Source organism: Anolis sagrei, chromosome 13 (assembly GCF_037176765.1).
Source record: "Anolis sagrei isolate rAnoSag1 chromosome 13, rAnoSag1.mat, whole genome shotgun sequence".
In the NCBI taxonomy this organism is placed as follows: domain Eukaryota; kingdom Metazoa; phylum Chordata; class Lepidosauria; order Squamata; family Dactyloidae; genus Anolis; species Anolis sagrei.
The window spans coordinates 10,929,495-10,953,685 of record NC_090033.1 but is presented as its reverse complement, the minus strand read 5'-3'; the positions used below and the strand labels follow the sequence as shown (position 1 = coordinate 10,953,685).

At 37.7% G+C, this 24,191-nt stretch overlaps 1 protein-coding gene and 1 long non-coding RNA gene across 5 annotated transcripts in view; one reads left to right on the top strand and one right to left on the bottom strand.

Annotated features, from left to right (window-relative positions):
• The window catches only part of PRDM16 (PR/SET domain 16), a 637,493-nt gene extending 620,619 nt beyond the window's left edge, over window positions 1–16,874 (bottom strand). For all 3 annotated transcript variants that reach the window (XM_067472770.1, XM_067472771.1, XM_067472773.1), the window contains exon 1: window positions 16,792–16,874. In XM_067472770.1, the coding sequence (XP_067328871.1) occupies window positions 16,792–16,828 (37 nt within the window). In that variant the 5' untranslated portion in view covers window positions 16,829–16,874. The remainder of the gene's footprint in view (window positions 1–16,791) is intronic.
• Window positions 16,875–16,963: 89 nt separating this feature from the next.
• Window positions 16,964–24,191, top strand: part of LOC132764705 (uncharacterized) — a 22,540-nt gene continuing 15,312 nt past the window's right edge. Inside the window, exon 1 of one of the 2 annotated variants that reach the window (XR_010910415.1) lies at window positions 16,964–17,277. This is a non-coding gene — a long non-coding RNA (uncharacterized lncRNA). Of the gene's footprint in view, window positions 17,324–24,191 lie in introns of both variants that reach the window. The other variant, XR_010910416.1, reaches the window with a different exon arrangement.

The following is a 24,191-nucleotide window of genomic DNA, read 5'->3' as shown; positions in this document are numbered from 1 at the left end:
ACCAAGAGAGAGAGAGAGAGACGGAGGTGGAGTTGCCCACCTTTCCTGAAGGTAGGCGCAAAAACAAAGGAGGGAGCGGAGGTGGGAGATAACTCCAGCCAGAGGGGCTCTCTCTCTCTCTCTCTCTCTCTCTCTCTCTCTCGGCTGAAGAGAAAGTCAGGAGAAGAGGTGACTTTTGGTGTGCACGCTGGGGTCTTCAGACACCCCTCCGGACCCGAAGCGGGCCAGGCGCGGCGGCTCCACCCCTTGGCTCACCCGCGAATTGGGGAGAGGAGAGGAGATGGGTGGAGTGCCGGGGGATTGGGAAAGGGAGCCGGTCATGGGGAAGGGATCGAACATGGAGAATGATTGAACGCCGGCACCCAGTGGCCAGGTGGAGCAGGAACGAGAGGGGCTAGGCGAGGATCAAGGGCCCGGCCCCTTTGGGAAGAGGATCGCCCGACAGCGAGGCAAGAAAGCCGAGGCTCCCCCCTGACTGCTAGGGCTGTTGTGAGCTGAGGGGGCGTTCCTCAAGTGGCGGTCGAGGGGCATTTACAGAGGCGCCTCTGCGCCCCTAGCAAAAAAAAGTGTTCTGCGACCGCTTACTTCGCGTAATGGATGAGCCGCCCCTGCTGGGATGTATGGTTCACCTACAATCAAAGAGCATTCTGAACTCCACCAATGATGGAACTGAACCAAATATGGCACACAGAACTCCACAATGAATAGAAAATATATATCAGTAATTGGTTGGAAGGGGTGGGTGCCAAAATACCGCCTCTGATTCTGGGCAAGGTTGCTTTGCAGCCCAATTGTGCCAAGAATTGAGGATGGATTAGCAGAAGAGGTGAGAGATTATTTCTGGGTGGCTCCCCACCCAAGGTGAATACGGGCTTCCCTCTCTACGTCTCAGTTTCCTTGGCCTCTCTGTACATATCAGAAAACAGAGAGAGAGAACGAGAGAGAGCTGAAAGCCCAGGGGACAAAGAACTCTTTATGCCATAAGTAAGATGACCTCAATGGCATTTGCAGCAAATAAGAGGAGGGGGGAGCAAAGTAGGAAAAACCCCTCTGCAAAATATGACGCCCAAAGAGTTTATAACCTGGCAAATGGCTATGATGCTGGCTATGGAAAGGAAAGAGCAAGGCAACTAGCCTTGAACTAAAACGCGTCACAGGGTCGAAGGTTATGTATTATTAATTTATTTCCCTCACCTTTTACTCAGCCCCAAGATGCCTTGCAACAAAAAAGTACATATTGTGTAAAAAAAAATTATAATTTGGCCCCTTCTGATTTTGGACCTGATTTTGGCAAGAGGACAGTTCAGGCTATGATCTGTAGCAACTTCTCAATCAAGAGTTGGACGAGACCTCATATGCCATCCAGTCTAACCCCATTCTGCCAAGAAGCAGGAAAATTGCATTCAAAGCACCCCTGACAGATGGCCATCCAGCCTCTGTTTAAAAGCCTCCAAAGAAGGAGCCTCCACCACACTCCGGGGCAGAGAGTTCCACTGCTGAATGGCTCTCACAGTCAGGAAGTTCTTCCTAATGTTCAGATGGAATCTCCTTTCTTGTAGTTTGCAGCCATTGTTCCATATCCTAGTCTCCAGGGCAGCAGAAAACAAATTCGCTCCTTCCTCCCTGTGACTTCCTCTCACATATTTAAACACGGCTATCATGTCTCCTCTCATGCCTTCTCTTCTTCAGGCTAAACATTCCCAAACATTTAAGCCACTCCTCATAGTACTTGTTCTACAGACCCTTGATCTTTTCAGGCACCCTCCTCTGGACACAACTGGTCCAACGGGCAGCAGCCAGGATGTTAACTGGGGCCCACTACTGGGCCCACTACTGGGGCCCACTACAGAGAGAGCTCCACTGTTTAAGGAGCTCCACTGGCTGCTGTGTATTTTCCGAGCCCAATTTAAGGTGCAGATGCTTACCTACAAAGCCCTGAACGGTTTGGGACCACCCTACCTGCGTGACCGTATCGTTGTCTACGAACCCACACGTTCACTCTGGAGAGACCCTGCTCGTGATCCCGCCCGTGTCACAAGCACGCTTGGTGGGGACACGAGACAGGGCCTTCTCTGTGGTGGCCCCCCGCCTCTGGAATACCCTCCCGAAAGACCTCAGACAAGCCCCTACATTGGCAGTTTTCAGAAAGAATTTGAAAACCTGGCTGTTCCAATGTGCCTTCTCAGACTAGGAATCCTCAGTACCAAACCCCAGAAGCACTTTAGTTAGGACCAAGATCACCACACACCGCACACCGTACTTATATTATAATCCCATATCCCTCCGACACATCAGCACTTTTAATCCTGTACCCCCACTCTGGCCGGCTCAGTTTTTAATAATGTCTTGTTGTATTGCTATTGTTATTGTTCTTGCTTAACTGTTTTATTTGCTAGGTACTGTATTGTTATATTGTGTGGGCTTCGGTCTGTTGTAAGCCGCATTGAATCCCTTGGGAGATGCTAGCTGGGTACAAATAAAGTTATAATAATAATAATTGTGGTGCCCAGAATTGGACACAGTGTGATTCCAGGTGTGGTCTAACCAAGGCAGAATAATATGACTTCCCTGGATCTAGATACTATACTCCTATTCACTCCCAAAAAAATCCCATTGGCTTTTTTTGCTGCCACATCACATTGTTGGCTCATGTGTAACTTGTTTTCCATGAGAACTCCAAGACATAAGAAAAGAAACCCTTTTTATTGTTTTTAGTGTCCCTGACAAACCTGAGCTCGTTTTGTGCTTTAGCCTTGCGGACCTTTTCCCTAAAGGAGTTGGCTATTTGTTTTAATTCTTCTTTGGTGATTTCTCCCTTTTTCCACTTCTTATGTGTTGTCCTCTTGATAATGTTGTGTATTTTATTGTCTGTGTTTTTTAATTGCTTGTATTGTTGTTATTATTGCTTGTATTGTTGTGTTTGGGCTCGGCCTCATGTAAGTTGCACCGAGTCCCTTGGGGAGATGGTAGCGGGGTACAAATAAAGTGTTATTATTATTATTGTACATGTCTGTTTTGAGTCTTAGCACAGTTAGAAGTTTTTTGGACATCCATTCTGGCTTCTTTGCACTTGTCCCATTTCTTCTCTTTGTTGGCACTATAAGGGATGTTGTCAATCCGGGTGTTACCCATCCTATGTTTCTGCAACTTACATTGTATCGGTTTGGGCTTAGCTCCCAAGGTCCTTTGGCATGTAAAAGATGTCATTCCGGAATACATGGACATGCAATTTGTCAATTGAACAAACACCCCCACCCCCCTAAAAAAAAGCCAGCTGCTTCTCATAGGGCTTGTTCGCCAGCCCCTTGATCATTTTAGTCGCCCTGCTCTGGACACATTCCAGCTTGTCAATATCTCCCTTCAATTGTGGTGCCCAGAATTGGACACAATATTCCAGATGTGGTCTAACCAAGGCAGAATAGTGGGGTAACATGACTTCCCTGGATCTAGATACTATACTCCTATTGATGCAGGCCAAAATCCCATTGGCTTTTTTTTTTTTTTGCCGCCACATCACATTGTTGGCTCATGTGAAACTTGTTTTCCATGAGAACTCCAAGACATAAGAAAAGAAACCCTTTTTATTGTTTTTAATGTCCTGGCCAACCTGAGCTCGTTTGGTGCTTTAGCCTTGCGGACCTTTTCCCTAAAGGAGTTGAGTATTTGTTTGAATTCTTCTTTGGTGATTTCTCCCTTTTTCCACTTCTTGTGCATGTCTGTTTTGAGTCTTAGCACAATTAGAAGTTCTTTGGACATCCATTCTGGCTTCTTTGCACTTGTCCTATTTTTTTCTCTTTGTTGGCACTATAAGGGATGTTGTCAATCCGGGTGTTACCCATCCTATGTTTCTGCAACTTACATTGTATTGGTTTGGGCTTAGCTCCCAAGGTCCTTTGGCATGTAAAAGATGCCATTCCGGAATACATGGATATGCCATTTGTCCATTGAACAACCCCCCCCCCCCCCAAAAAAAAACCCAGCTGCTCCTCATAGGTTTGTTCTTCAGACCCTTGATCGTTTTAGTCAATAATTCCAACTTGTCAATATCTCCCTTCAATTGTGGTGCCCAGAATTGGACACAATATTCCAGATGTGGTCTAACCAAGGCGGAATAGAGCATGGGGAGCATGACTTCCCTAGATCTAGACACTATGCTCCTATTGATGCAGGCCAAAATCCCATTGGCTATGTTGATTCAGGACTTTTTAGTGACACATTTTGACCCATCCTGCTCCAAAGGCCCTCCCATCGAAGGAATATATATATATCCCTTGAAGAATAGGTCCTTGCACTCTCCAATTTGCCAGCATTTGTAGGAAACCTAAAAGCCTTGCTATTTTGTAAACACCTTACTTGCAGCCCCAAACATACATCCCTCCAAAAAATCAAAAGGCTCACACTTCCTACAGTGCTAGGCCTAAAGGTTTGCCCACAGCCAGAACCACCAAGGTGTTGAGTTTCTGCTCAAAAGGGGAGCAAAAAAAGAGGAAAGTGCAAGGTCTACATTCATGATGCAACCCTTTCCATACTTAGCCTGACGCTGCACTGCTACAAAGTGCATTCTAAGGCTAGGAAAAGTTCTATGGCCCTTCCACACAGCCCTATATCTCAAAATATCAAGGCAAAAAAAAAATCCCACAATATCTGCTTATCTGAGTCCACACTCAGATAATGTGGGATTTTCTGCCTTGATATTCTGAAATATAGGACTGTGTGGAAGGGCCCCAGAGAATAGAGCTCAGGGCCTTTCAAAAAGCATGGCATATGGTTCTACTACGAAATGAGAGAGAGAAATAAAGTTCCTCACAGCCGTAATAGTAGTATTAGGAATAATACAGTAATACTAGTATCAATAATAGTAATAATAACTATGGGGAGGAAGGTGGAAGAGAAATAAAATTCCTAACAGTTGTAATAATCGTAGTATTAGTAATAATAATGGTAATAATAGCATAATAGCAGTAATACTAGTAGCAATAGTAACAGTAATAGTAGTAATAACTATGGGGAGGAAGGCGGAAGAGAAATAAGGTTCCCAACAGTTGTAATAATCGTAGTATTAGTAATAATAATAATAGTAATAATAGAATAATAGCAGTAATACTAGTAGCAATAGTAACAGTAATAGTAATAATACCTATGGGGAAGAAGGCAGAAGAGAAATAAATTTCATAACAGTTGCAATAATAAGAGTATTATTACTACTAATAGCATAATAAAAGTAACAATAATAGTATGATAGCAGTAAAACTAGTAGCAATAATAATAATAGTAATAGTAACTATGGGGAGGAAGGCAGAAGAGAAATAAAGTTCGCAATAGTTGCAATAGTAATGGTATTAGTAATAATAATAGTATAGTAGTAATAATAGTAACAATAATAGTATGATAGCAGTAAAACTAGTAGCAATGATAATAATTGTAATAGTAATAACTATGGGGAGGGAGGCAGAAGAGAAAGAAAGTTCATAAAGTTGCAATAGTAATAGTATTAATAATAATAATAATAGTAGTAGTAGTATAGTAGTAATAATAGTAACTAACAGTATGATAGCAGTAAAACTACTAGCAATAATAATAATTGTAATAGTAATAACTATGGGGAGGAAGACAGAAGAGAAATAAAGTTCATAACAGTTGTAATAGTATTAGTAATAATAATAGTATAGTAGTAATGATAGTAGTAGTAATAATAATGTGATAGCAGTAACATTAGTAGCAATAATAACAGTAATAGTAATAATAATAATATAGTATGTTGTCCGGGCTTGGCTCCATGTAAGCCACTCCGAGTCCCCATCAGGGAGATGGTGGTGGGGTATAAATAAAGTTTATTAATTATTATTATTACTATTATTATTATCATTATTATTATAACGATGCAGAGAAAGGCAGAAGAGAAAAAAGTTTGTAATAGTTGCAATAGTATTAGTAGTAGTAATAGTAACAATTATAGTAATAGCAACAATTATAATTATTATAGTATGGTAGTCATAATAGTAATAGCCATAATATTAATAGTCGTAATAATAATAATAATAATAATAATAATAATAAATAATGTAGTAACTATGGTGAGAAAGGTGGGAGAGAAATAAAGTTCACAAAAGTTGTAATAATAGTATGAGTAGTAGCATAATAGCAGTAATACTAGTAACAATATCAGTATTACTAATAATAACTATGGGGAGGAAGGCCGAAGATAAATAAAGTTCATAACAGTTGCTATAATAATAGTATTAGTAATACTAATAGCATAGTAGTTATAATATTAACAGCCATAATAATAATAATAATAATAATAATAATAATAATGTAGTAACTATGGGGGGAAAGGTGGGAGAGAAATAAAGTTCACAATTGTTGTAATAACAGTATGAGTAGGAGTCATAATGTAGTATTTATAGTATAGTAATAATAATAGTAAAGGCCACAACAGCTATGGGGAGTAAGGTGGGAGAGAAATTAAGTTCACAATAGTTGTAATAATAGTAATAGTAGTAGTCATAATGTAATATTTATCGTATAGTAATAATAATAGTAAAGGCCACAACAACAGCAGCTATGGGGAGAAAGGCGAGAGATAAATTAAGCTCACAATAGTAGTAATAGTAGTAGTAATAATGTAGTATTTATAGTATAGTAATAATAATAGTAATGGCCACAACAACAGCTATGGAGAGAAATTAAGTTCACAATAGTAGTAATAGTAGTAGTCATAATGTAGTATTTATAGTATAGTAATAATAATAGTAATGGCAACAACAGCTATGAGGAGAAAGGCGGAAGATAAATTAAGTTCACAATAATTGTAATAATATTATTAGTAGTCATAATGTAATATTTATAGTATAGTAATAATAATAGTAATGGCCACAACAGCAGCTATGGGGAGAAAGGCAGAAGATAAATTAAGTTCACAATAGTAGTAATAATATTAATAGTAGTCATAATGTAATATTTATAGTATAGTAGTAGAAATGGCCATAAACAACAATAACAACAACAGCTATGGGGAGAAAGGCGGGAGAGAAATTAAGCTCACAATAGTAGTAATAGTAGTAGTCATAATGTAGTATTTATAGTTATGATAATAGTAATAGTAGTAGTCATAATGTAATATTTATTGTATAGTAATAATAATAGTAATGGCCACAACAACAGCAGCTATGGGGAGAAAGGAGAGAGATAAATTAAGCTCACAATAGTAGTAATAGTAGTAATAGTAATAGTCATAATGTAGTATTTATAGTATAGTACTAATAATAGTAATGGCCACAACAACAGCTATGGGGAGAAAAGCAGGAGATAAATTAAGTTCACAATAGTAGTAATAGTAGTAGTCATAATGTAGTTTTTATAGTATAGTAATAGTAATGGCCACAACAACAACACCTTTGGGAGAAAGGCGGGAGATAAGTTCACAATAGTTGTAATAATAGTTGTAATAATAGTAATAGTAATAGTAATAATGTAGTATTTATAGTATAGTAATAATAATAGTAATGGCCACAACAACAGCTATGGGGAGAAAGGCAGGAGAGAAATTAAGTTCACAATAGTAGTAATAGTAGTAGTCATAATGTAATGTTTATAGTATAGTAATAATGGTAATGGCAATAATAATAATAATAATAATAATAATAATAATAATAATAATAATATAGTAATAGTAATAATAATAATAATAATAATAATAATAATAATAATAATTTGACTAGTTCATGCTCTGACAGTCTCGACCCAGCCTTTTTCTGGGATTTTCCAAGATTGAGGTCTTGGGGCCCACAAGGAAGACCCCTTTTGCCCCTCGGATATGGTGATATTTAGTCCCTAACTCTAGGGATTCAGAAGGCAAACAAGAGCCAAAGAGAAAGAGAAAGCCTTTTATTGAGCCAGGCATGCATCGGAATGCCTTCCCGTTTTCCCTCGAAGTTGGAGAGAAGGTGCTTTTGGCTTGGATCTCTTTCTGGAGTTGGAGAAGGAGCGAGAAACGGGGTCTCCTGGATTCAAACCATGCTTTAGAACCCCTAAAACAAGTTGGACTTTTGGGTAAGAGGAGGACTAAAGAGAGACAATAAGACACTTTGGGTTTGGTCAACAAAGAAGCCGAAATGGAGAGAACCCGCTTCACATTGACCTTGACAGATCCGGATCCAAGAAACCCGGCTTTGGAAACATTCCTACACAAAAGGAGGAGTCTCTTTACCATTTGGGGAACGAAAAAAAAGTGGGGAAGCCCTACTCAGGCTTTACAAAAGCTTGCAAAAACCAAGTCGGGAGCAGTGGAAGCTTCTTCGGCCCGCTTTGACGCATTGCGTTTTACGCACTTCGTTTAAACCCCGAAATAGTCCCAATCCGGGGCAAAGGAAACCCCGCAAACATTCCCACACAAAGCCCAGACACATACACACACACAAGTGGGAAACCTCCACTCAGGCTTTACTAAAACCTTCCAAAAACTAAACGTTTCCAAAGTCGGGAACAGTGTAGCCTTTTCCGCGGCGCGCTTTTACGCACTCCATTTTACGCACTTCGTTTAAACCCCGAAATAGTCCCAATCCGGGGCAAGGAAACGCCACAAATATTCCCACACAAAGCCCACACACACACAAACATTTGGGGGACGGCAAATAAGTGGGGGACATCCACTCAGGCTTTACAAAGCCTTCCAAAAAGTAAGCGTTTCCAAAGTCGGGAGCAGAGAAGCTTCCTCGGCGCGCTTTACGCATTGCAATTTACGCTTCGTACAAACCCCGAAATAGTCCCAATCCGGGGCAAGGAATCCCCACAAATATTCCCACACAAAGCCTACACACACACAAACATTTGGGGGCTGCAAATAAGTGGGGGACATCCACTCAAGCTTTACAAAGCCTTCCAAAAAGCAAGTGTTTCCAAAGTCGGGAGCAGAGAAGCTTCCTCGGCGCGCTTTACGCATTGCAATTTACGCTTCGTACAAACCCCGAAATAGTCCCAATCCGGGGCAAGGAAACCCCGCAAAATGGGCCCACATGAGGACAGGCTTCTCCCCTTGCGATCCCCTTTAAATTTGGCCCCATTCGACCCCCCAATAAGTCTTCCCCGTTGTGTTTTCTGGAGAAGTTTACGCCCGGAGGAGCACTGGATGGCGAGTTGCCCTTGCTGTCGGGGAACCATCCGGATCCTCTGTGCTCTCTTTGCACCTCCCGTTAAGGAAGACCCAAAGGGAGAAGCCTCCTGAGAAGGTTTCGAAAACATAAACAAAGAGGCCCTTGAAGGAAGGAGTCAAGAAGGAAGCCCTTCAAGGGTTGGAGGTGAGCGCCAGGTCAAGTTTGGAGCCTTGAGACTGGAACGCTTCCGACCGCAACAACTTGGCTTCTGAATCTCAAAGGGCGACGGCTTCAGAAGCACACACCCTCCGTGTTGGACCTTCTTCTCCAATTTTGGGGGTCTCCAAAGCCTTACAAACCGACCCACCCCCAAGCCCAGTTTCCTAACACGGATGGGGAAAAGCAACAACTACAACAAAGGGTCCAGGGCGATTCTCCAAAGGCAATCTTCAAGTTGTCTCACCAATTGCCTAATTTACCGACACACACAGCACAATTCTGGCACAAGGTTGGAGACACACTTGACTGAAAAGGCGGAGAGAAAGTGGGGACTGGTTAAGGCGCCTTTTCACCTTTCTTTGGCAACTTTGGCTCAAGGTGACATTTCCCAAAACTGGGGAAAAAGGGAGGAAAGGAAAGGAAGGAGGGGAGGGAGGGAGGGAAAACAAAGGAAAGGAAAGAAGAAGAGAAAGAAGAAGGCGAAGGAAAAGAAAAGAAAGGAGTTAGGGAAACAAGAAGGGAAGGAAGGGAAGAAAGTGAATGGAGGAAAGAAGGAAAGAAAGGAGTTAGGGAAAGAAGAAAGGAAGGGAAGGAAGGGAATGGAGGAAAGAAGGAAAAGAAAAGAAAGGAGTTAGGGAAAGAAGAAAGGAAGGAAGGGAAGGACGTGAATGAAGGAAAGAAGGCAAAGAAAAGAAAGGAGTTAGGGAAGGAAGAAAGGAAGGGAATGAAGGAAAGAAGGAAAAGAAAAGGAGTTAGGGAAAGAAGAAGGGAAGGAAGGAAGAAAGTGAATGGAGGAAAGAAGGAAAAGAAAAGAAAGGAGTTAGGGAAAGAAGAAGGGAAGGAAGGGAAGAAAGAATGGAGGAAAGAAGGAAAATAAAGGAGGTAGTTAAAGAAGAAGGGAAGGAAGGAAGGTGAAGGAAGGGAAGAAAGTGAATGGATGATAGAAGGAAAATAAAGGAGGGAAAGAAGGGAAGGGAAGAAGGTTAAGGAAGGGAAGAAAGTGAACGGAGGAGAGAAGGAAAAGAAAGGAGTTAGGGAAAGAAGAAGAGAAGGGAATGAAAGAATGTGAAGGAGAGGAAGAAAGTGAATGGATGATAGAAGGAAAATAAAGAAGGTAAAGAAAAAGGGAAGGGAAGGAAGGAATGTGAAGGAGAGGAAGAAAGTGAATGGAGGAAAGAAGGAAGGGAGAAAGGGATAGAAGAAAGGGAAGGGGAGGAAGGGAAAGGAGGCTAAGGAAAGGATGAAAGTGAAAGAAGGAAAAGAAAGGAAAGGAGTAAGGGGAAGGAGAAAGGGAGAGGAGTAAATAGAACGAAAGAAAGGGAAGGAAGGAAGGAAAATAAAGGATTTGGGAGGGGGAGAAAGAAACTTACAAAAACTGTAAATAGTCATCTACTGTGAGTTATAGTCTGTCAAGTTTGGCACTTTTATGTATGGCTAACTGTATGAAAATATTCAAAGAATAATAACACTAAAAAAGAAGAAAGGCGAGGAAAAGAAAGGAAAGAAAGTGAAGGAAGGAAAAGTAATGAAAGGAGTGAGGGAAAGAAGAAGGGAAGGAAGGAAGTGAATGGGGGGAAGAAAGGAAAGGAGTAAGGGAAAGGAGAAATGGAGGGGAGGAAAAAGAAAGGAAAGAAAGTGAAGGAAGGAAGGAAAGAAGGAAAAGTAATGAAAAGAGTGAGGGAAAGAAGAAGGGAAGGAAGAAAGTGAATTGGGGAAAGAAAGGAAAGGAGTAAGGGAAAGAAGAAAGGGAAGGGAGGAAAGAAGGAAAAGAAAGGAAAAGAGTAAGGGAAAGGAGAAAGGGAAGGGAGGAAAGAAGGAAAAGAAAGGAAAAGAGTAAGGGAAAGGAGAAAGGGAGGGGAGGAAAGAAGGAAAAGAAAGGAAAAGAGTAAGGGAAAGGAGAAAGGGAAGGGAGGAAAGAAGGAAAAGAAAGGAAAAGAGTAAGGGAAAGGAGAAAGGGAGGGGAGGGAAAAGAAAGGACAGAAAGTGAAGGAAGGAAAGGAGTAAGGGAAAGAAGAAAGGGAAGGGAGGAAAGAAGGAAAAGAAAGGAAAAGAGTAAGGGAAAGGAGAAAGGGAGGGGAGAAAAAAGAAAGAAAAGAAAGTGATGGAAAGGAGTAAGGGAAAGAAGAAAGGGAGGAAACTTTAGGGCCCTTCTGCACAGCCCTATATCCCAGAATATCAAGGCAGAAAATCCCTTTGAACTGTGTTATCTGAGTCCACACTGCCATATATTCCAGTTCAAAGCAGGTATTGTGGGATTTTATTCAGCTATGTGGAAAGGGGCCTCAGTTACAAAAACTGTAAATAGTCATCTATAGTGAGTTGCAGTATGTCAAGGTTTGCACTGTTATGGATGGCTAACTGTGTGAAAAATAATAAGAAAACTAAAAAAGAAGAAAGGGAGGAGAGGAAAAGGAAGGAAAGGACAGAAAAGGGAAAGAAGGGAAAGAAGAAGGGAAGGGAAGGGAGTGGAAGTGAAGAAAATAATAATAATAATAATAATAATAATAATAATAATAATAATAATAATAATTTATGTCTAGGCCGCCCTATCAATATTCAGTGAGTTGGTAATAAACAAACACACTCAAAAGAAAGGAAAGAGAGGCCTTTTCCATACAGAAAATCCAACATTTTCTGCTTTGAACTGGGATATATTGGAGCAGTGTGGACTGAGATAACCCAATCCAAAGCAAATATTGTAAGGTTTTCTGCCTTGATATGCTGGCCACCCTTCCACACATCCCTATATCCCAGGATATCAAGGCAGAAAATCCCACAATACCTGCTTTGAACTGGGTTATCTGAGTCCACACTGCCATATATCCCAGTTCAAAGCAGATATTGTGGGATTTTTTTTGCCTTGATATTCAGAGATATAGGGCTGGGCCCTTGGTTATATGGCGGTGTGGAAGGGCCCCGAAGGAGAATGGGATGGGAGGAAAGAAAGGAAAAGAAGTGAAGGAAGGAAAGAGTAAGGGAAAGAAGAAAAGGAATGGAGGAAAGAGAAGGAAAGGAAGGGAATGAAAGGAGAAAAGGTAAGGAAAGAGTACAGGGAAAGAAGCAAGGGAGGGGAGGAAAGAGAAGGAAAGAAAGTGAAGGAAGGAAAGAGTAAGGGAAAGGAGGAAAGAAAAAGAAAGGAAGGGAATGAAAGGAGAAAAGGTTAGGAAAGAGTACAGGGAAAGAAGCAAGGGAGGGGAGGAAAAGGAAGGAAAGTAAGGGAAAGGAGGAAAGAAAAAGAAAGGAACGGAATGAAAGGAGAAAAGGTTAAGAAAGAGTACAGGGAAAGAAGCAAGGGAGGGGAGGAAAAGGAAGGAAAGAAAGTGAAGGAAGGAAAGAGTAAGGGAAAGAAAAAAGGAATGGAGGAAAGAGAAGGAAAGAAAGTGAAGGAAGGAAGGTGTAAGGGAAAGAAGAAAGGAAGGGGAGGAAAGAGAAGGTAAAGGAAGGAAAGTGTAAGGGAAAGAGGAAAAGGAAAGGAATAAAGAGAAGGAAAGAAAGTGAAGGAAGGAAGAAAAGGTAAGGAAGGGATAAAGGAAAGAAGAAAGGAGAGTAAAGAGAAGGAATGGAGGAAAGAGAAGAAAGTGAAGGAAGAAAAGGAAGGCAGAAGGGAAAGAAGAGAGGGAGGGGAGGAAAGAGAAGGAATGGAGGAAAGAGAAGGAAAGGAAGTGAAGGAAGAAAAGGTAAGGAAGGCAGAAGGGAAAGAAGAAAAGGAGTGGAGGAAAGAGAAGGAATGGAGGAAAGAAAGCAAAGGAAGAAAAGGTAAGGAAGGCAGAAGGGAAAGAAGAAAGGAAGCGGAAGAAAGAGAAACAAAGTGTAAGGGAGAGAAGAAAAGGAAAGGAGGAAAGAGAAGGAAAGAAAATGAAGGAAGGCGTAAGAGAAAGAAGAAAGGGAGGGGGAAGGAAGGAAATCAAGCGAAGGGAGGAAAGAGTAAGGGAAAGAAGAAAAGGAGGGAATGAAAGTTAAAGAAAGAGTAAGGGAAAAAAGAAAGGGAAGGCAGGAAAGGAAGGGTGGAAAAAATAAGGGAAAGAAAAACAGGAGGTTAGGAAAGAGAAGGGATAGAATGAATGAAAGGAGAAAAGGAAAGGAGAAAAGCAAGGGAAAGAAGAAAGGGAATGGAGGAAAGAGAAGGAAAGAAAGTGAAGGAAGGAATGAGTAAATAAGGGAAAGAAGAAACAAATGAAAGGAAGCAAAAGAAAGGAGAAAAAGTAAGGGAAAGTAGAAAAGGCATGGAGGAAAAGGAAGGCAAAGGGGTGAAGGAAGGAATAACTAAGGAAGTAAGGAGTAAAGGAAAGCAGATATTGCGGGATTTTCTGCCTTGATATTCTGGGATATATGGCGGTGTAGAAGGGCCGGAAAGAGTATGAGAAAGAAAAAAAAGAAGGGAGGAAAGAGAAGTGAAGGAGGGAAGAAAAGGTAAGGAAGGGCGAAACGTCAGGAGAGAATGCTTCTGGAACATGGCTCTACAGCTCGAAAAATTCACAGCAGCCCGATGAGGAAAAAGTACGGGAAAGAGGAAAAAGCGTGGAGGAAAGAGAAGGAAAGAAAGAGCGAGGGAAAGAAGAAAGGGAGGAGAGGGAAGAGAAGGAAAGAGAGTGAAGGAAAGGAGAAAATGTAAGGAAAAGGAGAAAGAGAGGGGAAGAAAAGGGAGGAAAAAGGTGAAGGAAGGAAAGTGCAAGGGTAAGAAGAAAATGAGGAGAGGAAAGCGAAGGATTCGAGGCAAGGAAAGAGTAAGGAAAAGGGGGGAGGAAAGGAAGGAAAAGAAAGCGAAGGAAGGAAAGAGTAAGGGAAGCAAGGAAAGGAAGTGAAGGAGGTAAGGAAAGGTAAGGAAAGAGAAGGAGGGGAGGAAAGGGAACGGAAGGAAGTGAAGGAAGGAAGCGTAAGGGAAAAAAGAAATGGAGGGGAGGAAAGAGAAGGAAAGGAAAGGAAGGAAAGGTAAGTGTAAGGGACTGAGGAAAGGGAGGGGAAGGAAGAAAGAGAATGAAGGAAGGAAAGAAAGAGTAAGGGAAAGAAGAAAAGGAGAGAAAGGAAAAGAAGGAAAGAAAGTGAAGGAAAGGTAAGCGTAAGGGAAAGAAGAAAGGGGGGAGGAAAGAGAAGGGAAGGAGGTGAAGGAGGAAAGGTAAGGCAAGAGTAAGGGAAAGAAGAAAAGAGAGGAGGAAAATGAAGGAAGGAAAGTGAAAGGTAAGCGTAAGCGAAAGAAGAAAGGGAGGGGAGAAAAAGGAAGGAAAGAAAGTGAAGGAAAGGTAAGGGAAAGAAAAAAGGGAGGGGAGGAAAGAGATGGAAATTAAGTGAAGGAAAGGATGAGGGAAATAACTAAAGGAGAGAAGGGAAAGGAAGAAAAGAAAGTGAAGGAAAGGTAAGGAAGGGGTAAGGGAAAGAAGAAAAGGAGAGAAGGAAAAGGAAGGAAAGAAAGTGTCAAAAAGGGGAAGGGAAAGAAGTAAAGGAGGGGAGGCAAGAGACGGAAAGAAAGTGAAGGAAAGGGTAAGGGAAATAAGAAAAGGAGAGAAGGGAAAAGGAGAGAAAGGGTAAGGAAAAGAAGAAAGGGAGGGGAGGAAAAGGAAGGAAAGAAAGTGAAGGAAAGGGTAAGGGAAAGAAGAAAAGGAGAGAAGGGAAAAGGAGAGAAAGGGTAAGGAAAAGAAGAAAGGGAAGGGAGGAAAAGGAAGGAAAGAAAGTGAAGGAAAGAGTAAGGGAAAGAAGGAAAGAAGGGGAGGAAAGAGATGGAAATTAAGTGAAGGAAAGGGTAAGGGAAATAACTAAAGGAGAGAAGGGAAAGGAAGAAAAGTGAATGAAAGGTAAGGAAAGTGTAAGGGAAAGAAGAAAAGGAGAGAAGGGAAAGGAAGAGGAGAAAGGGTAAGGAAAAGAAGAACGGGAGGGGAGGAAAAGGAAGGAAAGAAAATGAAGGAAAGATAAGGAAGGGGTAAGGGAAAGAAGAAAAGGAGAGAAGGAAAAGGAAGGAAAGAAAGTGTCAGAAAGGGGAAGGGAAAAGAAGAAAAGGAGGGGAGGAAAGAGATGGAAAGAAAGGTAAGGAAAGGGTAAGGGAAAGAAGAAAAGGAGAGAAGGGAAAGGAAGGAAAGAAAGTGAAGGAAAGGGTAAGGGGAAGAAGAAAAGGAGAGAAGGGAAAGGAAGGAAAAAAGTGAAGGGAAGGGTAAGGGAAAGAAGAAAAGGAGAGAAGGGAAAGGAAGGAAAGAAAGTGAAGGAAAGGGTAAGGGAAAGAAGAAAGGGAGGGGAGGAAAGAGACGGAAAGAAAGTGAATGAATGGTAAGGGAAAAAAGAAAAGGAGGGGAGGAAAAGGAAGGAAAGAAGGTGAAAGAAAGATAAGGCAAGGGTAAAGGAAAGAAGAAAAGGAGGTGAGGAAAGAGACGGAAATTAAGTGAAGGAAAGGGTATGGGAAATAACTAAAGGAGAGAAGGGAAAGGAAGGAAAGTGGATGAAAGGTAAGGAAAGGGTAAGGGAAAGAAGAAAAGGAGGTGAGGAAAGAGAAGGAAAGAAAGTGGAGGAAAGGTAAGGAAAGGGGAAGGGAAAGAAGAAAAGGAGGGGAGGAAAGAGACGGAAAGAAAGTGAAGGAAAGGTAAGGGAAAGAAGAGAGGGAGGGAAGGAAAGAGACGGAAAGAAAGTGAAGGAAAGGGTCAGGAAAGGAGACAGGGAGGAGAAGGAAGGGAAGAAGGAGCCCTTATCGCCCCTTTTTCCTGGCAAAGAGGGGGCGACCGAAGGGGGGAAATAGAGGCTCGACTTCCAGGGGGGCCTTTCCCCCCACCCCAAAAAAAAAACCCACCCCAAAAGAAGAGAGAGAGAAAGAACTGGCTCGGCGTTGCCATGATCTGGGGAGCCTCTCGGCCTGGGCCAGCGGCGAGGCGCGAGCGCCCACTATTTCCAAAGGCCGGCATTTAAGAAGGGAAACAACAAGATTGGAGAGAGATACACACCCCGCGCACATACACAGTTACACACACACAACAGGGTTGCACAAGAACTTGGAAGTGGGAGAAAGAGGGGAGAGAGAGGGGGGGAAGCGTCCCAAAGTTTGGAGAGAGTTGGGTCCCTTTGGAGACTCAACTTTGGAGAGGTTTTGGAGAGGTTTGGAGGGATCCTTTTTGGAGAGGTTTTGGAGAGGTTTGGGAGACCCTTTTTGGAGAGGTTTTGGAGAGGTTTGGGGGACCCTTTTTGGAGAGGTTTTGGAGAGGTTTGGGGGACCCTTTCTGGAGAGCTTTTGGAGAGGTTTGGGGGACCCTTTTTGGAGAGTTTGGAGAGCCTTTGGAGAGGTTTGGGGGAACCTTTTTGGAGAGCTTTTGGAGAGGTTTGGGGGGACCCTTTTTGGAGAGCTTTTGGAGAGGTTTGGGGGGACCCTTTTTGGAGAGCTTTTGGAGAGCCTTTTGGAGACTCTTCCGGGGACTTTTCTCTCCCACTCTCTCTCTCTCTTTCTCGGGCAGCCCCTCCCCCTCCTCCCCCTCCCCTCGCCCCCCCCCCCTCCCCTCCAATATGGACCTACTTTTGGGCAGTTTCCTGGCTCTCGCCTTGGATCGCATGGTGCCGCCGGCGTGGATGGTGAGATGCCTCCTTGAACCCGCAGCAACTCTGCCGCGCCAGCTTCATCTCCCCAGCATTGTCAGTTTGGACACCTTCGCACATGCGCACAGACGGGCTTCAATCTGACACCCAAAAAAAACTGGGGGGGGGGGGGGAGAGAAAGGGAAAAGAGAGAGAGACTTTGGTGGGGATTCCTCCCCGTCAGGGGTGGGCAGAGGGATGTGGCGTCCGCGTCTTCTCCTCCTCCTCTTTCTCTTTCTCTCTCTCTCTCTCTTTCCCCTCCACCTCTTCTCTGCTCCTATCCCTTGCTTCCTCTCCCTCCCTCCCTTCCTTTCTTTCCCTGGATCTGCCCCTTTAAGAGAAGGCTCCCCACTACTCACCCCAGCCGGACAATCTGGAAAGATGGAAGGGACAGCTCTCCCTCTCTCCTTCTCTCTCTCTTTCAGAGGTGAATTTGGAGCCTGTTTTGGGTCTTTTTGGGGGTCTTCCTGGAGGTGGGTGGCCTGGGACACTGCCTGAGTCTCATTTTGCTCCTTTTGCTCCTTCTTAGTCTAGGATTACTGGGGTTATGGCTTGATATGACTTGTGTTTTCTATTGGATTATATTGTAGTATCGCATTGTGTTATTATATTATTATATTTATATTATATTATTATTATATTATTATTATATTATTTATTTATATTATTATTATATTATTTATTTATATTATATTATATTATATTATATTATTATTATTATATTTATATTATTATATTATTTATTTATTTATATTATATATTTATATTATATTATATTATTATATTATTATATTATTATATTATATATTTATATTATATTATTATTATATTATTATTATATTATTTATTTATATTATTATTATATTATTTATTTATTTATATTATATTATATTATTATAATTATTATTATATTTATATTATTATATTATTTATTTATATATATTATATATTTATATTATATTATTATATTATATTATTATATTATTATATTATTTATTTATATTTTATTATATATTTTATATTATTATATTATATTATTATATTATTATATAATAATATAAATATAATAATAATTATAATTAAGAGGTAATTATTATCTCTTCCAACTCTAGGATTCTATGATTCTATTATTATATTTATATTATTCTTACAGTCAGGAAGTTTTTCCTCATGTTCAGGTGGAATCTCCTCTCTTGTAGTTGTATTATTATATTATATTTATATTATTATGTTATTATATTTATATTATTATATTATTACATTTATATTATTATGTTATTATATTTATATTATTATATTATTACATTTATATTATTATGTTATTATATTTATATTATTCTATTATTACATTTATATTATTATGTTATATTTATATTATTAAATTATTATATTTATATCATTATATTCTTATATTTATATAATATATTATTATATAAATATATATATTATATTTACATTATATTATTATATTTATATTATTATATTAACATTATAATCATAGAATCATAGAATCAAAGAGTTGGAAGAGACCTTCTATTTATATTATTCTATTATTCTATTATTCTATTTATATTATTCTATTATTCTATTATTCTATTTATATTATTCTATTATTCTATTTATATTATTCTATTCTTATATTTATATCATTATATTCTTATATTTATAGCATTCTATTATTATATTTATATCATTATATTCTTATATTTATATTATTATATTATTGTATTAATATTCTTATATTCTTATATTTATATTATTATATTAATATTAGAATCCTAGAATCAAAGAGTTGGAAGAGACCTCATGGGCCATCCAGTCCAACCCCATTCTGCCAAGAAGCAGGAATATTGCATTCAAATCACCCCTGACAGATGGCCATCCAGCCTCTGTTTAAAAGCTTCCAAAGAAGGAGCCTCCACCACACTCTGGGGCAGAGAGTTCCACTGCTGAACGGCTCTCACAGTCAGGAAGTTCTTCCTAATGTTCAGATGGAATCTCCTCTCTTGTAGTTTGAAGCCATTAGAATCATAGAATCATAGAATCAAAGAGTTGGAAGAGACCTCATGGGCCATCCGGTCCAACCCCATTCTGCCAAGAAGCAGGAATATTGCATTCAAATCACCCCTGACAGATGGCCATCCAGCCTCTGCTTAAAAGCTTCCAAAGAAGGAGCCTCCACCACACTCCCTCCGGGGCAGAGAGTTCCACTGCTGAACGGCTCTCACAGTCTGGAAGTTCTTCCTCATGTTCAGGTGGAATCTCCTCTCTTGTAGTTGTATTATTATATTAATATTATTATATTATTATATTTATATTATTATATTTATATTATTATATCATTATATTAATAATAAGAAAGGAGATTCCATCTGAACATGAGGAAAAACTTCCTGACTATGAGAGCTTTGGAAGCTTTTAAACAGAGGCTGGATGGCCATCTGTCAGGGGTGATTTGAATGCAATATTCCTGCTTCTTGGCAGAATGGGGTTGGACTGGATGGCCCAGGAGGTCTCTTCCAACTCTAGGATTCTGATTCTATGATTCTATTATTATATTTATATTATTCTATTATTCTATTTATATTATTCTAATATTATATTATTATATTTCTATTATTCTATTATTATACTTATATTATTATATTATTATATTAATAATAAGAGAGGAGATTCCATCTGAACATGAGGAAGAACTTCCTGACTGTGAGAGCCGTTCAGCAGTGGAACTCTCTGCCCCGGAGTGTGGTGGAGGCTCCTTCTTTGTAGGCTTTTTAAACAGATGGCCATCTGTCAGTGGTGATTTGAATGCAACATTCCTGCTTCTTGGCAGAATGGGGTTGGACTGGATGGCCCATGAGGTCTCTTCCTACTCTAGGATTCTATGATATGACTTGTGTTTTCTATTGAATTATATTGTAGTATCGCATTGTATTATTATATTATTATATTAATAATATAACGATATAATCATATAGTATATATCATACAATCAGATATATATTATATTACTCTATATCATAATATAATATAATATAAATTGGTTAGATATACTATATCATCATATAATATATGTTGTATATACTATATCATATAATGTATATACTGTATCATCATATAATATATGTGTGTATGAGATATTCCTTATGATTATAGTACATATTATTTATAATCTTATAGCATGCGTGATTAATATATATTATATTATTCTATATGCTATATCATCATATAATATATTATGTATACTATATATTATATTATTCTATATGCTATATCATCATATAATATATTATATATACTATATATTATATTATTCTATATGCTATATCATCATATAATATATTATGTATACTATATATTATATTATTCTATATGCTATATCATCATATAATATATTATGTATACTATATATTATATTATTCTATATGCTATATCATCATATAATATATTATATATACTATATATTATATTATTCTACATGCTATATCATCATATAATATATTATGTATACTATATATTATATTATTCTATATGCTATATCATCATATAATATATTATGTATACTATATATTATATTATTCTATATACTATATCATCATAGCATATTATATATAATATCATCATATAATGTGATATACATTGATTATATATACTACATCATCATATAATATATATGTGATTGTATGAGATATTCTTTATGATTATAGTACATATTATATATAATCTTATAGCATGTGTGATTAAAATATATTATATTATTCTATATGCTATATCATCATATAGTATATTATATATACTATACAATATACATTATATTGCTCTATATACTATATCATCATATAATATATTCTATATACGATATCATCATATAATATGATATATAGATTATATATACTATATCATCATATAATGTATATCATCATATAATGTATATACTATATCATCATATAATGTATATACTATATCATCATATAATGTATATACTATATCATCATATAATATATATGTGATTGTATGAGATATTCTTTATGATTATAGTACATATTATATATAACCTTATAGCAATGTGTGATTAATATACATTATTGTATATACTATATACTATATCATCATATAATATAATATATATTGATTAAATACTATATCATATATTCTATATACTATATAATCATATAATATATATGACTGTATGAGATATACTATATATAATCTTATAGCATATGTGAATAGTATAGTATACATTATATGATTATATAGACTATATAGTAATATAATATGCTATATATTGATCATATATACTATATAATTATAAAATATATAGTATATAATATATTTTATGATTATATAGTATGTATGATCATCTAATATGTTATATTAATCACATATACTATAATATTATATATAATATGCACTATATGATATGATATATCAATCATATATAATATATATGACTGATATATTATATCATATAGTGCATATTATATATAGTATATACTATACAATCATATAATATATACTATATGATTATATCATATATATATATATTATCTCATGCTATATTATTAGTATTTTATATTTTATGATTAGTAGTATTGTTCTATTATTAGCATTATTATTTCATATTATTCCTGTTTTTATTTTATTATATTATTGTATTAATATATATTGTATTATTCTATTATTGTATATTATCGTATCATTATATAATTATATTATATATGAATTATATAACATTATTATATATAAAAGACATAACATGATCTAATCATATAGTAGATTAATCATATATACTGTATGATTATATATAATGTATACTGTATAATATACTATATTAATCATATATACTATACTATATAATCATATAATATATACAATATTAATCACATATACTATATGATTATATATAATGGATATTATATAATCATATATCATATACTATATGATTATCTCTTGTTATATTATTAGTGATTTATATTGTTATTATTAGTAGCATTCTTATTCTATTATTGGCATTATTCATACTATTTATGTTTTGCATTTTATTATTATATTGTTATGCTGTATTATATATTTATATGGTTATATAAAATTATATGATTATATAAGATATACTGTATGATTATCTCATGTTATATTATTGTGTTATGTTATATTATTAGTATTTTATATTTTATTATAGTATTGTTTTATTCTCATTCTTATTCTATTATCAGTATGATTATTTCATATTATTAGTCTATTGTTTTTTATTGTTACAGTGTATTATTCGTGTCTTATATTTTATTATTATATTATATTATTATATAATATATACTATATGATTATGTTACACTGATATTTTATTATCATAGTATATCATTAGTAGTATTGTTCTGTTATTGTATTTGTGTTTTATGTTATTATATTGTTATATACTACTATTATGTCATTATATTTCATTCTTATACTATATTATTATTTAATATTGTATTATTATATTATATTATAAGTCTTGGTATTAGTATTTTTATATTATTATTATTATTATTATTATTATTATTATTACTCCTACTATTGTATTATTATATTATATTATATTCGTGTTGATATTAGTATTTTTATATTATTATTATTGTATTATTATATTATATTATATTAGTGTTGATATTAGTATTTTTATATTATTATTATTATTGTATTATTCTATTCTATTCTATTCTATTAGTGTTGATATTAGTATTTTTATATTATTATATTATATTGTATTATATTCGTGTTGATATTAGTATTTTTATATTATTATTATTATTATTATTATTTCTACTGCTATTATTATTATTCATCATGATGGGTGCTTCCCTCCTCCCAGTCCTATAGGAAGGAAGGAAGGAAGGAATGAAGGAAGGAAGGAGAAAAGGGAGGGAAGAGAGAGAGGAAGGAAGGAAAGAAAGAAAGAAAGGAGGGAGGGAGGAATGAGGAAGAAGGAAAGAGAGAGAGAGAGGAAGGAAAGAAGGAGAAAAGAAAGTGAGGAAGGAAGGAAGGAAGGGGAGGAGAGAGAGAGAAAGAAAGAAAGGAAGTGGGAGAAAAGCAACAACAACAACATTTTATTTATATTTGGCGGATTACAGGAAAGAGAGAGAGAGAGAGGAAAGAAGGAGGGGGGAAAGAAAGGGAAGGGAGAGGGGAGAAGGAAGGGAAAGGCAAAGAAAGAGAGGGAGGGAGAAAGGGAAGGAAGGAAAGGGAGAGAAAGGAAGGAAGGAAGGAAGGAAGGAAGGAAGGAAGGAAGGAAGGGAAAGCAAAAATAGAGGGCGAGGAAGGAGGAAGAAAGGAAGGGTGAAAGGAAAGGAGGAGAGTGAAGGGAGGAAGGAAAGAAAGAGGGAGGAAGAGAGAAAAAGAAAAGAAGGAAGGCAAGGCAGAGAGAGGAAGGAAGGAAGGAAGGAAGGAAGGAAGGAAGGAAGGAAGGAAGGAGAGGAGAGGAGGGAGGGAAGAGAGGAAGGAAAGGAGAGAGTGAAGGAGAGAATGAAGGAACGAAGGCAAGGCAAGGAAGGAAAGAGAGAAAGGAAGGAAGGAAGGAGAAAAAGGAAAGAAGGAAGGCAATGCAAAGAGAGAGGAAAGGCGGAAGGAAGGAAAGAGAGAGAGGAAGGAGGGAGAAAGGAAGGAAGAGAGAAAGGAAAGGACGAGAGAGCGAAGGAAGGGAGGCAAGGCAAAGAAGGAAAGAGAGAAAGAAAGGAAGGAGAAAAAGGGAGGCAAGGCAAAAGGAAAGGAAAGGACGAGAGAGGGAAGGAAGGAAGGCAAGGCAAAGAAGGAAGACGAGAGAAAGGAAGGAAGGAAGGGAGGAGAAAAGGAAAGAAGGAAAGCAAGGCAGAGTGAGAGAGGAAGGAGGGAGAAAGGAAAGGAGGGAAGAGTGACGGAAGGCAAGGCAAGGGAGGAAAGAGAGAAAGGAAGGAAGAAAAGTAAGAAGGAAGGAAAGAAGGAAAGCAAGGCAAAAAGAGAGAGGCAGAACGGAGAAAGGGAAGGAGGAGAGAGCGAAGGAAGGAAGGAAAGAGAGAGGAAAGAAAGAAAGAAGGAAGGAGGGAGGGAGGGAGGGAGAAAAAGGAAAGACGGAAAGGTAAAGAGAGAGAGAGGAAGGAGAGAGAGAGAAATGAAAGAACGAAAGAGTGAAGAAAGGAAGGCAAGGAAAGAGAGAGAAGAAAGGAAGGAAAGAAAGGAATGAAAGGAGAAGAGAAGGAACGAAGGAGAGAATCTATTCGGCCTTTTGTTGTTGTTACCGCACCAGAAGCGACTTACAGTTTCTCAAATAATAATAATAATAATAATAATAATAATAATAATAATTATTATTATTATTATTATTATTATTAA